This window comes from Chinchilla lanigera, unplaced genomic scaffold (genome assembly GCF_000276665.1).
Source record: "Chinchilla lanigera isolate Chin_1 unplaced genomic scaffold, ChiLan1.0 scaffold00011, whole genome shotgun sequence".
Taxonomy (NCBI): Eukaryota; Metazoa; Chordata; class Mammalia; order Rodentia; family Chinchillidae; genus Chinchilla; species Chinchilla lanigera.
Genome location: NW_004955412.1, coordinates 4,533,193 through 4,547,076, shown reverse-complemented (window position 1 = coordinate 4,547,076; position 13,884 = coordinate 4,533,193). Strand labels below are relative to the sequence as shown.

Below are 13,884 nucleotides of genomic sequence, written 5' to 3'. Positions count from 1 at the left end.
ATACTAAGGAATTCCTTTTTATCACTGGGAAACTCTCATATAGCACTATATTATTCCCAAGAGTTTTAGAATCAAATTACTGTCCCTTTAGTAACCTGACCAAAAGTAAGAATTTATATAGCACTTCTAATAGTTTTTAAAATGAGCTCATTAAAAGTCATCCAAGAAATATTCGTATTTTCCCACCTTCCTGATCACCAGATAATTAACAAAATGCAGTACAGATGTGGCACTTCCAAAAGGTCCACGCTTCAAGGGGCCACAGTCACCGATACTGTACAAGGCAGGGAAAAAAACAAGAGCCGAGAAAGGGGCTGGAGCTGGCACGAGGGCGAGGGGCGAACTCAGCAGCAGGACACACAGCAATTCCAGGTGCCTGCTGCCCACCCTGGGTGCGAGACCGGGGCGCAAACACTCGGAAGACAATGTGAGTCGTTCCTCGCCCGATGACTGTCAATTAACCATTTTCTTCAGCTTATAAAACGCCAAGGAAGCAGTGATGGCCCACAGGGAAAACACCAGCCATCACGCTCCAAATGTGCTCTTGGATTTGAGACTGTGCTTCTAGAGAGCCTTTGCAGCAGCCTTTCCAAAGGAGGAACGAAGGTTGCCAAACCTAATTCGGTGATCACACGGAAGTGCCAGACATGGAGCTACAGGATTTTGGGTTTGCTGGGTTTCAGTCTTGCTTCCATTTGATTTCTTTCTATCCTCCTGTTCTCCTTTTTGTAATGGGGACTTTTACCCTGTGCCATTGTAAGTTGGAAGTGTTTAACTTTCTTTTTGAATTTTATAGGGACTGAAAAGAGTTTGCCTTGAGTCTCAGAAGAGACTTTGGATTTGGACTTTTCAGCAATGCTGGAACTGTTAAGACATGAACTAAATACATTAAAGAGGTGTGCATGAGTCCTTTGGGGGCCACAGGTGGACTATCATGGTTCATATCTAGATGCTCTCCAAAGGCCTCATGTGCTCCTAGATGGAAATTTTGGAAGGTGACCGGATTTGGGGGCATCACAGCTGGCTTGCTGTTAGGAGGTGGGTAATGGAGCATGACCATGTAGGGTACATCTGTGTCCCCAGCTCCTCTCTCTCTGTGCTTCCTGGCTACAATGGGTTAAGCATCTTTTCTTCTGCAATGCCTTGGAGCCAGCCAACCAGAGACTAAACTGGGGGACAACAAAAATTTGCTCTTCCTAAGAGCATAACACTGGGTTTCACAAACACATCCCTTACTTTTCTACTGTAAATTTTTACTTTAGCATAATAGTAGCCAGCTGTGCATCTCAGTACCTTTGTCTGAGGAATAAAGGAAGCAGTCTTTGCGTTTACCCACTTGGTACTATGAAAAACAAGGTGTGTACACATGTGCAAAAGTTTTAAACCAGGATTTCCAATAATACAGTGTTCTGTTTAACAGATTTTGTGTATGTTTACCTGAGCATCACAGTGGGTGTAATACACCCACACCACTTTAGGATTTGTTTAAAAAAAGTCTTCTTTTGATTTTTCTGGTAGAAGTATACCAATTCAGTACAATGGCACAAGTCTGCAAGTTTTGGGGTGTCAAAAGTAAATCATTAGATTACTTGTAAATGGATGATGAAGATGATCCATTATGGTAAAATACATGTTTTCATAACAGAAGAGTGGTGTGGGTGTATGATGATGATGATGATGATGATGATGATGATTTTGACTTTGGTCATGTAAGCCAAAGTTCCTGTGACAGTGAAATGGAACATGAACTGACTGATACAGACACAGGGAGTGCAGACTTCCTTGATTCAGATGATGAAGAAATCAACAATGCGGGTACATATTTGACCAGTTGAAATGTTACAAAATGGTCTTGTAACCAAATAAACAGTCCAATGTTAGAACTCGGTCTGGAAATATAGTGTGGGTATTGGCAGGTGTGAAACGTATGGACAGAATGCCAGCACTGCCATTCAGTGTTGGAAATTGTAACAGATGAAATGCTACAAGATGCTATGGAATACACGAAGGCTGAAATAAAAGCAAAATGTTCTGTTTAGACCAACAGCAATAGTCAAAAATATATCTGTTATGACAGTTCACTAGCAGAACTGAAAGCATTCATAGGTTTGCTGTACTCAGCAAGGATTTCTCGGGGTAATTGCAGGAATGTAAAAGACTTATGGAAAAGTGATGGGTCAAAATGTAAGTCATAAAAAGGACATAAAAATGTATGTCCTTATAGATGGGAAGACTTATTATGCTTTCAATTTAGAAATTTATCCTGAAATTCATCCATCAGGTCCTTACTGGTACAGTTACACACCGAATGATGCTGTGAACAGAGTTATTGCTCCCATCTCACCAAACTAATCAAAATGTGACATTCAACAACTGGTTTACCAGTTTGCAGTTGAGGTTACATTTGCTAACACAAATTGACCAGCACAGGAACTATACAACACAACTTGACCAGCACAGGAACTATATGCAGAAACAAAGCAGAAATTCCAAACAAAATGTTGCAATTTCAAAACAGAGAATTGTGTAGTAAAATATTTGGATTTCAGAAAGATTTACATTCACCTCATATATGGCAAAGGAAAAAAAACTGGTACTGCTGATGTCAAGACTGCACTATGATGGAAATAACTGATAGAAAACCTCAACAAAATAGAAGCTTGAAATGGAAACTTTCTACAACAAAACCAAAGACGGAGTAGATGTTGTTGATGAGTTATGCAGCAACTGTGATGTCACTTGAAACACAAAGCACTGGCCAATGGCTGTGTTTCACTTGATCTTAAATGTGTGTGGCAAAAGCAGTTTGATAGTTTACAAAGAAAATAACAAGTGCAAAATACTATGGAGAAATTTTCTTAGGAAAACAGAACGAACATGCCATCAGTGTAAGTGGTATTTGTGTATGGAACATGCAATTTTTATGTGTGAAGACTACGTTGGGTGTGACAGCTGAAGCAAGGATTATTTACATTGTAGAGTTCTATTGATATTGTCATTGCTTTTATTTCTGATGTTATCCCTTAGGTTTTGTAAGCAAGTAATCAGGTGATGTTAAAATGCTGATGTCTACTGTAAACACTCTGTACACCTTTGATATTTTATTGAGATCTTATTTCCTGGCTAAGATTGGGTTGTACAACATAGTAGGAAGCTCCTGACAAAACAGGAAGAGAGGTGACAATGATGGCCTCCCACACAGGAAAGGAAAGTTAAGCACGTGTGCTGTCAGTGAAAGTGCGATGTGTGGATGGAACACGCAGGCATCATGGGAGGACACTGCCTAGGGCGTGACAGCGAGGCTGAGACTGTTTCTGTGATAGACTCTTGTTTGTGTTGACACTGTAGTTCACTTAGGTTTTTATTTCTGATGTTATCTCTTAGGTTTTAGAAGCAGCTGATGGGAAAATGTTCATGTTTATTCTAAATGTGCAAAATATATTAAAAATTGAATACTTTGTTTCATTGATACTTTTACCTTCCTGTTAACCACACATTGCACAATACAGTAAGAACTCTTGACAAAACAACAGGATGTCAAGCACGTCCTACAAAAGGGCTAGGAAAGCAACACAGCTGTGCTGTCAGGGTAGGCGACGTCACGCTGTTGTCACGTGCCCAGACTGCCTCAGGTGTAAGAACTGAAGATTTTTTTTTGTAGAGTGTTATTGGTATTTTCATTGTAGTTCACATGGGAATTTATTTCTGCTGCTCTTTTTTAGACTTTGTACATCAAAAACCAGTCAATGTTGAAAAATTTGATGCTTTTTTATAAATGCTCAAGACATACTAAAAATGCAATACTTTATTTTTGTGATTTTTTCCTGTTAAGCACTCATTGTTTAATATAATAAAACTCCTAAGATTAAAATTAATAATTCATCAATAGAAAAATTCTAAAGAATAGATGTGGGTTTGACACACCCACGTGTATGGCCTTTATGACAAAAAACTGTGTTATGCTCCAAGGGATTAAGCTGTGGTTGTTGAGTATTTTGTCCTAGTGATGAGAAGTTGATGAAGACAGATGGCTGGAGTAAAAAAATGCGTGAACAGCAAGTTTGGTAAGGACATGGGAAACGACCCATCATACAGTACCAGTGGAACACAAAGTACCACTTGAAACACAAAGTGAAATGTAAAGCCCAAGTCCAGTAGTTCTTCAGATGATCAAACATAGAATTATGTAATTCAGTAATTGTAGTGCGAGAGATTAAAATATGTACCTGCATAAGAACGCGAACAACATTGTTCACAGCAGTAAAAAGAATCTATCAAGTGATAGTAAGTGAAACAATGTGAAATTTTTTCAAATGTATGATCAAGAAATACTACTACTTAGTGTGAATTGCTATCTTCTACTTGTATTTTCTGCTCTATACCTTACAATCTAGAAGGCACAGGTTTTACCCCTCCAACATTCGCTTTCTTCAGTGCTCATTTGTTAAATTAATCTGGGCTAAAATTAGGAGAGACTGCTACAGTTCTGCAATGTGCAGCAAAGCAGATACAAAGTGGATTTATCCAAAATAAAAACTGCAAAAATATTAAAATATCCTCAAGTGCTTCTAAGTTTATAGCTCCCCTGAGCCTTGATCTTGGACTTTTAAAAGACTGTTCTTTCCAAATTATTTTGGAAATGTGTACGATCAGCATGCATGTTAAGAATTCACTTATCCCATTTATAGTCTTCTCATTAGTGAAATGAAAATTAAGTGGAACTCTATCAAGTGCTTTTGAGGCTAGAAATGAGGGTGGGACTAACCCGGCAGTACTATTTTGATTGGCCTGACAGTCTAATAGGAAAAAACACAGCAGCCAAGAAAATACTGTGGAAAGTACAAATTTAACATCAGTTTTGATCATGGTATCATAAGCAAGGCATGTGTTACAGAAGATTTATCAGAATACCACAGTCTGAAGCAAGGCAGATGGAACGGAAGAAGACACATTTCAGCTAAAGGGTAGTTTCCATTTTGCTATGGCTTCACAGGGATCCATGAATTCTTATCATTCTTCCTACCACCTGTGAGCAAACGCTTTCATAATCTTCTTTCCATGCATCTGATGTCATAGTACAGAACGGTCTAGTGCACTCTTCCCATACAAAATGGGCTCTAAAGAGACGTAGACAATGGAACAGGCTACCTCCTGGCACTCTCCCGGAAGGAGAGAGGCGTGCAGGTGTGCAGAGGTCATTCCAGGTGTGGGGAGGAATGACAGCACAGCACGTGAGCAGTGTCTCAAGGAAATGAGAACACATAAGGAGGAAATGTGCAGGAAAACACCAGAATTCATGAGTCTGACAGCTGGTGGCAAAAAGAGCTCAAATTCAGAAATACCAGGAGGCAGGTGCTGGGGAAGGAGTCTGCGGGCAAGAAGTGTGGCTCCGAGGCTTCGAACACCGTGGCGGGATTCTGGGGCGAGGCTCAGGCAAGGGGCCCAGGAACAGGGATCATCGTGGCTTCCGTCTTAGCGGAAGGGCTGTTAGGCTAAGTCACTGTCCCTGAGCCCGCAGTGAGCTTCAGAAGTCATACGAAGTTCAGTTAGACCTTCCCGGTTCTGCTACTCGTTACCAATTTATTCCAAGGAATTTAAGGACTTAGTTGTTTAGCGAGCAGAATTTGTCATTAAGTCTTTTACTCTAAATGAAAGGTGAAAGTTAAATCCCCCAGCTGGACTTACGGCCTCTAGTCTTTTAATCTTTCTAGCTCAGGCGTGGTCTTAGAAACTTGCTAAGAACGCAGTTTATAGGAGAGGCAGTGGCTGTAGCAAAGCAGCCCTGGAAGCCAGGGAGGGACCATATTTCCCACAGGCTCTGCTCTTCAACTTCGCATTATCTTCGGGGCACCAACTTTAGGGGCTTCCATTAGAAGATGAACTATGTCAAATACACTTTTAAATGCTGGCATCCTGTCCCTTCTCATTACTACCTACTAAAGTAGCAACAAGGTATTTCACTTTATTATACATTACCCATTTATTACTTATGCGTTTATTAATACTGTCTCCTCCAATGGGAAGTGAGATATATTTTTATACCTATTATCAGAAGATTACCTTGACTCCAGTTTACTTAATTATTACATAATTATTATGGATGCTACGTTATAAAGATGCTTATTTATGCACTATTATACATACTAGGGGATGATTTGAAAAAATGCTATGTTCTTCTCTGTGATGCAATTTACACGGAGAGAATCCACACGTTTTTACTCGCTTAGGAAAAGAAATGACTTCATAGGAACCGTCACGCACATCTTGCTAGGTATTGACAGGGATATAGGGGGAAAGAGCTTCAGACCTTCCCTGCCGGCCTAAAGCTTTGGTGAGCGGGTCACATTACCGGCAAGGTGTATTCACTCCTATATAGGTAACGCACATCATTTTTTAGTTTCAAAATTAACTCCTTTATTTTTAGAGTAGTTTAAGTTTTCCAACAAGCTGAGCAGAAAACAGGAAGGGTTCCCTGTGCGCCCTCTGGTCTTCCCTGTTTCCTGAGCCCCTGCTGTCCTCCACAAACAATGTGCTCTATTGTTAATACCTCGCATTCTCGTGGTAGATTTATTACAGTCGATGTGCCAGTACCAATACAAATTAAGTGAACTCACCGTGTATACTAAGGCTCACTTTGGTTCTGTATACCCTATGGGTTTTCATAAATGTATGACATAACACACTATTAAAGTCCCACAGTAGAACTCACTGTCCGAAAAGTGCCTTGTTCTCTGGCTGCTCATCGCTGCCCAGTGCACTTTCATTTTTATAGATTAGACTTTTCAACAGGAAATCATCGCACAGTTTATTTTCATAGGTTGCTCTGAGCCTACCTACTATGTTACAGGGAATTAAAAACTTACCGGCTCAACAAATTCAAACTTCTTCTTTTCTTGAACCTCTTGAATTTTAAAGACATATTCCAGCGATGCTTCATAGAAGTTTTGATGTTCTCGGTCAATCTGTGTATCTGCCTAAAGGACGAGAAGCAGGTGAGGCATGGCACAGGGAGGAATCACCAGTGGCTCTCCACAGAGGCAGTCCGTGAACACAGCACTTCAGAATTTTTATCGCAACAATTCTGCAGGAAGATTTAATATAGCAGTTTCGCAGCCCGTACTCACAAAAGCTTACAGTATATGGAGTCAAGAAACAGACACAGGACATGTCAGGAGTTACTCTGATGGGAAAGAAAAAAAAGCACTGCAAGGGTTTGACAGTCTTTCTGCAGGGTATGAAAGACCTTCCACCTTGAATAGCAAATCTGGGCATCAGCTGAGGGAGAAGCGTCTGAGAATACTAAGCAGAAGGGTTGCATTATTCAGGGAAAATCTTGGAAAAATAATATGGTAGCAGAACAACAAAAAAAAATCCAATAGCTGCGGCCTGAGGAGTCCCGCTCCACGAGGGTCAGGCGCAGGCGCTCCTTCCGATCGCAGTAAGGTCCCGTTGATGAGGGCTGCGAGAGTCACTGGGGGTTTCACGTTCTCTCTGACTTCACTTTTCACCGCTCTTCCGTGCCGTCTCCCGCCCAGGCCCAGGCCTGAAGCGTGACTGCAGTTCGCAGAGACACCGTTACTAGTCAGCTTCACACTTCTGGCTGACAGCTGAGAGGACTGCAAGCAGAGGACACGCGCAGGCCCTCTGGAGCACCCAGGGGTCCGCTTAAACTCGAGAACGGAAAACTGCTTCGGTGACATTTAAAACAGTAACTTCACAAAGGAAAAACTGGAAAAAAAAGTTTCTTGGCACGGACATCATCACATCATAAGATTTCATTTCAAGCTCCTTTAAAAATATCATCATCTGATGCTTTTAGTTACACACCAGGAATTAGGAACAACCCAACATTATCAGCAACTCACCTGGATTTTTAAAGTTGATAATTTCAAGTTTTTAAAGTAATTTATGTGAAAAATATAAAAATCCGGCTGAAGATTTGAATAAAAGACTTCTGAGTTCTCACAGATTGTTTAGGAAAGATCAAGGCACCGACTATAAAAATCAAAAGGAAATCCATATTCTACATAAACCATACCTCTTTTCTTCTTACCATCACTTAGGGAGAAATACAATTCATATATATATAAGAATGAAACTTAAGTTAGCAGTGAGACATAGACGGTGATATATACATGTTTAACAACTGATTTTTCTAGGAAGAAAAACCTGTTTGTAATTTTTGCTGCAAAAAACTTTCTGTGGTATAAACAGTCCCCAAATGAGCACTTCAAATCACAAACTCATTATCACTGAAGGCAGGCGTTGGGAAGAGACGCAAAACTGGGCTCTCCCGAGCAAGCTTCAGTATACCATGGACGAAAGGGATGCAAGAATATCTTTAGGTTCCGAGGTAACATTCTACTCTACAAGCTATTTTAAAAGTTGTATTTACTTTCGAATGTGATGACATTAACTGTGCTGCCTGGCACATTGGAAGAAACTTTTAACACTGCGACACCTTTCACGCCTACACTGGTTAGTTCTATTCAACAGGTTGTACGGAAACAGTTAATACAGCAGCAGGTCTGGGCTTCTATCTTTTGAAAGATCTTACAAAGCTGGCCCTTGGCTGACATCTGGGAATGCGAGCCCGGGAGGCTCGCTGATAAGAATGGCTCATACGCCTGAGCTGTACAAACAATATGGTTTATGCCAAATGCTTCCTTCCCTTTCGAGAGTGTGAAATCTGGGTAAACGCCAGGAAGAGCGGTACCCTACTGATGATCCTGCAACAGAACTCCGAGCAGTGACTTTCTCATGAACTTCCTTGGTAAGACAACATTTTACATGTGCTCTCACTGTTCACTGCTGGAGGAAGAAGGCATGTCCTACCCCTCCCCACTAAGAGACTAATGAGGTTAGATCTGGCTTCCCCCAGACTTTGCTCCAGGCTCATTCCCTTCGCCTGTTTTTCTTTCTATCCTATCACTGTAATAACGAATATGATTATACCCTACATCCTGTACGTTCTCCTAGGAAATCACCAACCACAGTGAGAATCTTGTGCACCGTGACCCAAGAGCATGAAGTCACTTCTTCAGGAATGTATTTGCTATGCACGGCACTATTCTACTGCCCCTCCTGGCAAAGGGCAGGGTGCAAAGAAAGAAGAAAAAGAATGATTCTTATTCATTGCCAGTTACAGATGTTTTCAAGCACCTCCCACCTAGATAACTGAAATTTGATAAACCAAAGCTGCTCTGATAGGCCATCCAGGGTGTGCAGTGCTTAAGGAATATGACAACTTAGTTATTTTCAGTACTAGATTTATAATGGCATTTTTATACTTGGAATAGATAATATATAATATAAGCCAACTGTGTGGTTCACTAGTGAACACTTGCTTATGTGTCGGCTAGCAACAGGTGCTATGTATCTGGTACTGGGTAAGTAGGTTAGTGAGATGGTTTAGCTTTCCAACTGGGGTGATTTCAATACTAACGCGGAACACTAACAATAATTATGTCAGAACAGCACGGGTACATTGTCCACATGCAGAAGTGACTACAATGTAGGAAATCAAATTCATTTCACAGGAAAACCACATGGTTCTACAGGTACCTAAATCCCTCCAACAGGCTACACTAAGCTGTCCTGACTTGAGATGGGGAAGCCACAGGTGATACGTGTTTAATCAATCCCGGAGGACAAAAGGTTAAGACAGCCTCTGAAGAATAAGCGGGCTTGGAGCAGGCAGAGAGATAAATGAGAAAAGTCAGAATGAAGGAATAGAGCCAGAAGTCAGATGTTTTCTTTGGGTTGATCAAAAGATACGGGACTGAATGCTCAGTTTGGGTCCATCAGAAATGACAGTTCAGATAGAAAAGCTGCTAACAGACTACATGCTGCAGATGTGCAAGCACTGAGGGTGATGCTGACAAGGACCCTGTACCCAAGAAGATGAAGAGGAGGATAAAACCGCGTACAGGGGAACATAAGATCTTTCAGTTGGTAATGGTGAAATGTGCAGCACACCCCTACAAAGAAAGGTAGCTTGCAAGATGAGAGTGTGAGAAGCAAGGGAAAAGATAAAGATGAATCTGACACAAGAATAACATCACCTTAACAGACAGCCACGGAAATGGGAGACAGGAGAAAATTCAGGAAAGATGATGATGGATAAGATCTCACATGTGTCACTGAGATTTGGAATCTAAAGCCTTGGTGACTCTGAGCAGTGTGAACGGCAGACATCCTCATGCTCGAGGAGACACGACAGACGACAGGGAAGGAGCAGAGACTTCGGGGGTATAAATGGCTGGGTAAGAACACGACTCCTGCAACTGAGCTGAAGGGATCTACTTCATTAGGGGCTGGGGTAAGAGGCATCTGTTAGAAGAATACTTAGTGGTGTGTGGAAACCTGAGGCACAGATTTCTAACAGGAATCTACTTTCCATTTTACTTTTCCTTCTAACTATAAAAGCAATAAATATTCATTATGCTAAGTTTATTCTTCATCACTACTGCACAGAAATGTGGAGTACAATCTCACTGGTAATATTTTGGTGGGTCACACACACAAATCTACTTCAAAACAAATCTGAGATATTATTGTATATGTCAGCTTAAAATTTATTTTGTTTTTCCTTGCTTAATCTCACCATATTTCCCAAAGTCTTTCAATGATTTTCCCTGTGAAATTTTTAACAGCCATATCACTTTCCATTTGTGGCCAACTATATTTGCATATTTATCCCAATCACTCTTTTGTGTCATTTCAGATGTTTCTAAATTTTTATGTTATGAATAATTTGTGTCTTTGTACAGTATTTATACAATTTTTGTGCACTTCCCTCAGGTAAATATCTATCGATAGAAATAAGCTCAACTACTTGACACAATTCAGATTTGTTGAAATATGAAGTCCAATTCACCTCAGGATGAGGAGGGGAGTAAGGCAGAATGGTCATGGGATTGAAAATGGTCGGGATCTGTTAGGCGCATGTTCCGGCTGTCCGAAATTGACACCACTATTCTATACTGCAAACATTAATACTAAATAAAAATGAAACAAAGAATGAGTAAATACTTTTATGTTCCCGTGAGAACAAAAGTATGTCTTGTTTCTGATGCTTCCACTAACAATGGTTATATTTTAATGAATTTAAGATGACATCTTATTACTAATTTGCATTATTTCAAACATATGACATTGTGATAATATTTATTATAGTTTATAGTTCCTCTTTGATCAGTTCTCTCTTACAACCTTAGTCTACCTTTTCTACTGATGTGCAAGTGTGTCTTACACATAAAAGATGGCAATCCCGAGTCATGTTCTATCAATGCCCTAGTGCTTTGGGATTTAAGTTTGTTTCATATTTTTTGAAATAGATTATTTTAATACATTCAGGTCCTTCTATATTCCCTTTATGATTTCTTCCTTTTATTTTCACCTTGGAAATGAATTATTCATTCACGTATCAAACGTGATTTCTTTTCATCCACTATAATTTTGACAAGTTTGTCCCCAGTTCTCTAACTATTTACTCCAATGGCCTGTCTAATTCGTGGCTCTGAAACTGGCAACACAAGCTGCCCTGTCAAGTCCGTTCTGAAACTGGCCAGCCACTTAGTTTCTACAGAAACATGAACAAGGAGTCGGCAGTCAGCACAGAGGGCTCCTTTCGAGAACACGTTAATAAGCAAGGTGCTGACAGAAGAGCCAAAGCTCCGCAAAGGGACAGATGACAGTTAACGCCCCGGCGCAGAACTGAATGCTTGCGCAGCAGCACCTCCCTCTGACAGGTTTAATTCTTGGCGGGGAAGAGGGGAGAAACGCCAGGTCATATTTTCTCCTGTCTGCACTATATATCCCTAAGGAGCTGCTTTAACACAGCCTAGGGTGTGTTGCGTTAAGGGCTGCACCTCCTGGCAAAGAAGTGTGAACGTGCTTGTGCATTTATGGAGCGAGATGGGGAAGAAGATATTACTAACTGTATTAGTTTTCTCTAGCCTCCAGCCCAACACAGAACCAGAACGAGTACCCTATTGTACCGAAGCCTACAGGAGTGCGGGTGACTCCAAGGACAGTTACACACGGAGCACAGCTGTCAAGCAAAACTGTAGCATGTCCTCTGAGGGGCTTTACAGTTAGGATAAAGTTACTATTTCCTTGAGCGGGTTTCAGCAACGTCTTGTCTAAGGGTAGCCCCTCACATTCACCAAGAATCCAAAGTTCTTTAGGGACTCTAAAAACCACCGTGGATTTTGAGGCAATCGGTTTTTACAAGGGCCCCTGGCCACAGTCCTCGGCGTGGCGGACGGCTGTGTACGATGACAGCCACGGGGCCTCCTTCCACCTTCTCTCTGAAGTCTGTTGTAGCACAACATATAACAAGAGGTACGGGGCTTTAAAACATTTGGAACGCATAAACAGAACATTAAATTACAGTAAGCAATACCATATCCCCGTAGAAGTCAATATGTCCAAGAAATGTAAAACTGAATCTAGTTTCCTTACTGGCAGATTGTCTTCCATCTCACTTCAGTGACGCGACCTTTGCATATGAACAGAACTGTAGCAAAGCACGTCTCAACATGGAAGACCCAGATTGTAATGAACTCAGATACACATACCAAGCAAAGCCCATTTTCCCAGTATGAATCAGCTGTAAATGAAGAAACCGGGTGTCTTCAACAGGAACACAGGTATTTTGGAAGAAAAGGGAATCAAATGCTGAAATAATATTCCTAGTCCTTTTTGACTCTGGAAATTTTGACACTTGCAACTTGTTAAGCATGAGCTATGGCTAAACTTGGAAGCATGGGAATTAAGAAAAGGGATACGGAGAACAGAGCACAGAGAACCGGGATGAATGTAAAAAGGAGTTCAGAGAGGCTTTGCCAGGAGGAGGATGAGGATGACACATCTGATCATAGGTCTTCACTGTGAAGCAGACAAGTGGGGGAAACAGAGGCCTTAAGAAAGACTGGGAATGGATCCAGACTGCCTGTGACGTTTTGGGCGGTGGAGTGCGCTGTGGGTGAGCCACCTCAGCAACTCCCCGCCCCCCCCGCTTATCCCCCCATTGCATGCTGGGAGAATTAATGTACCAATGGCAGGGGAGTCTTATTTTCTGACACACTCCACCACCAAAAGTGGAATTGCGTTGTTGCTTAGTGGAAGGACAACTGTTGATTTTTCATATTATAGTTCCAATGCTGCCAATGGAAAGAGTAAAATATATTTCAGACAAAGGGAAGCAGACTGCAAGACTACGTTAGTAAAATATTCCTGCTCTTTTGCTCTTAAAGAAAACTGAAAGTAATTAAGATTTTTAAAGCACATACCTACGTATCTCTTTCTTCCAGTTTGAACCAAAGCTTTAAAAGCAATGGCACAGATTTTTAAAAATTTACCATAAAATGAACTGGATAGGACTTACCTCTTTAAAATATGATCAAGAAGAAGAAACAAATCTTGTCTCAACCCTTCTAACTGTTGAAGGAAACACTAATCTTTCACTTGGAGCCACTAAGTTGTATAATGGGTCCAAAGTCCTGTCCACAACAGACTCAACAAAGTTGGCTACTGTTATTGTCACTTTATTAAAAGCTAGGAAATTTTGACTTTGTGTGTTAATATTAATGCTTTTTCCACATTTCAATGGGGAAAGCTTACCTCTTGCAAATGAGATTCCTTTTTCTTCGCAGACAAATTCAAATGCTTGTCAAGAATAGAATAGTATTTTTCACTTTCCTTGTCAAATTTCTTCTTTCCTTCCTAGGGGATAGCAATTACAATTAGAAAGATTTAAATCAGGGCATCAAAGAAGCCTTCATTTTCTTAGTGCTCTCCAAGAGTCCAACCTAATTATTTAATAAAAGGTTTTCATAAGTTTCAACTATGTACAAAACCTTTATTCAGTAGAGTCTT

General features: G+C 40.8%; 1 protein-coding gene across 1 annotated transcript in view; it reads right to left on the bottom strand.

Moving 5' to 3' along the window:
- The window catches only part of Arhgap42 (Rho GTPase activating protein 42), a gene marked incomplete at its 5' end in the record, with an annotated part of 234,285 nt that overhangs the window by 54,577 nt on the left and 165,824 nt on the right, over positions 1 to 13,884 (bottom strand). Inside the window, 2 exon segments of the mRNA XM_005377961.2 lie at positions 6,864 to 6,974; positions 13,630 to 13,731. Coding sequence (XP_005378018.1) covers positions 6,864 to 6,974; positions 13,630 to 13,731 — 213 coding nt within the window.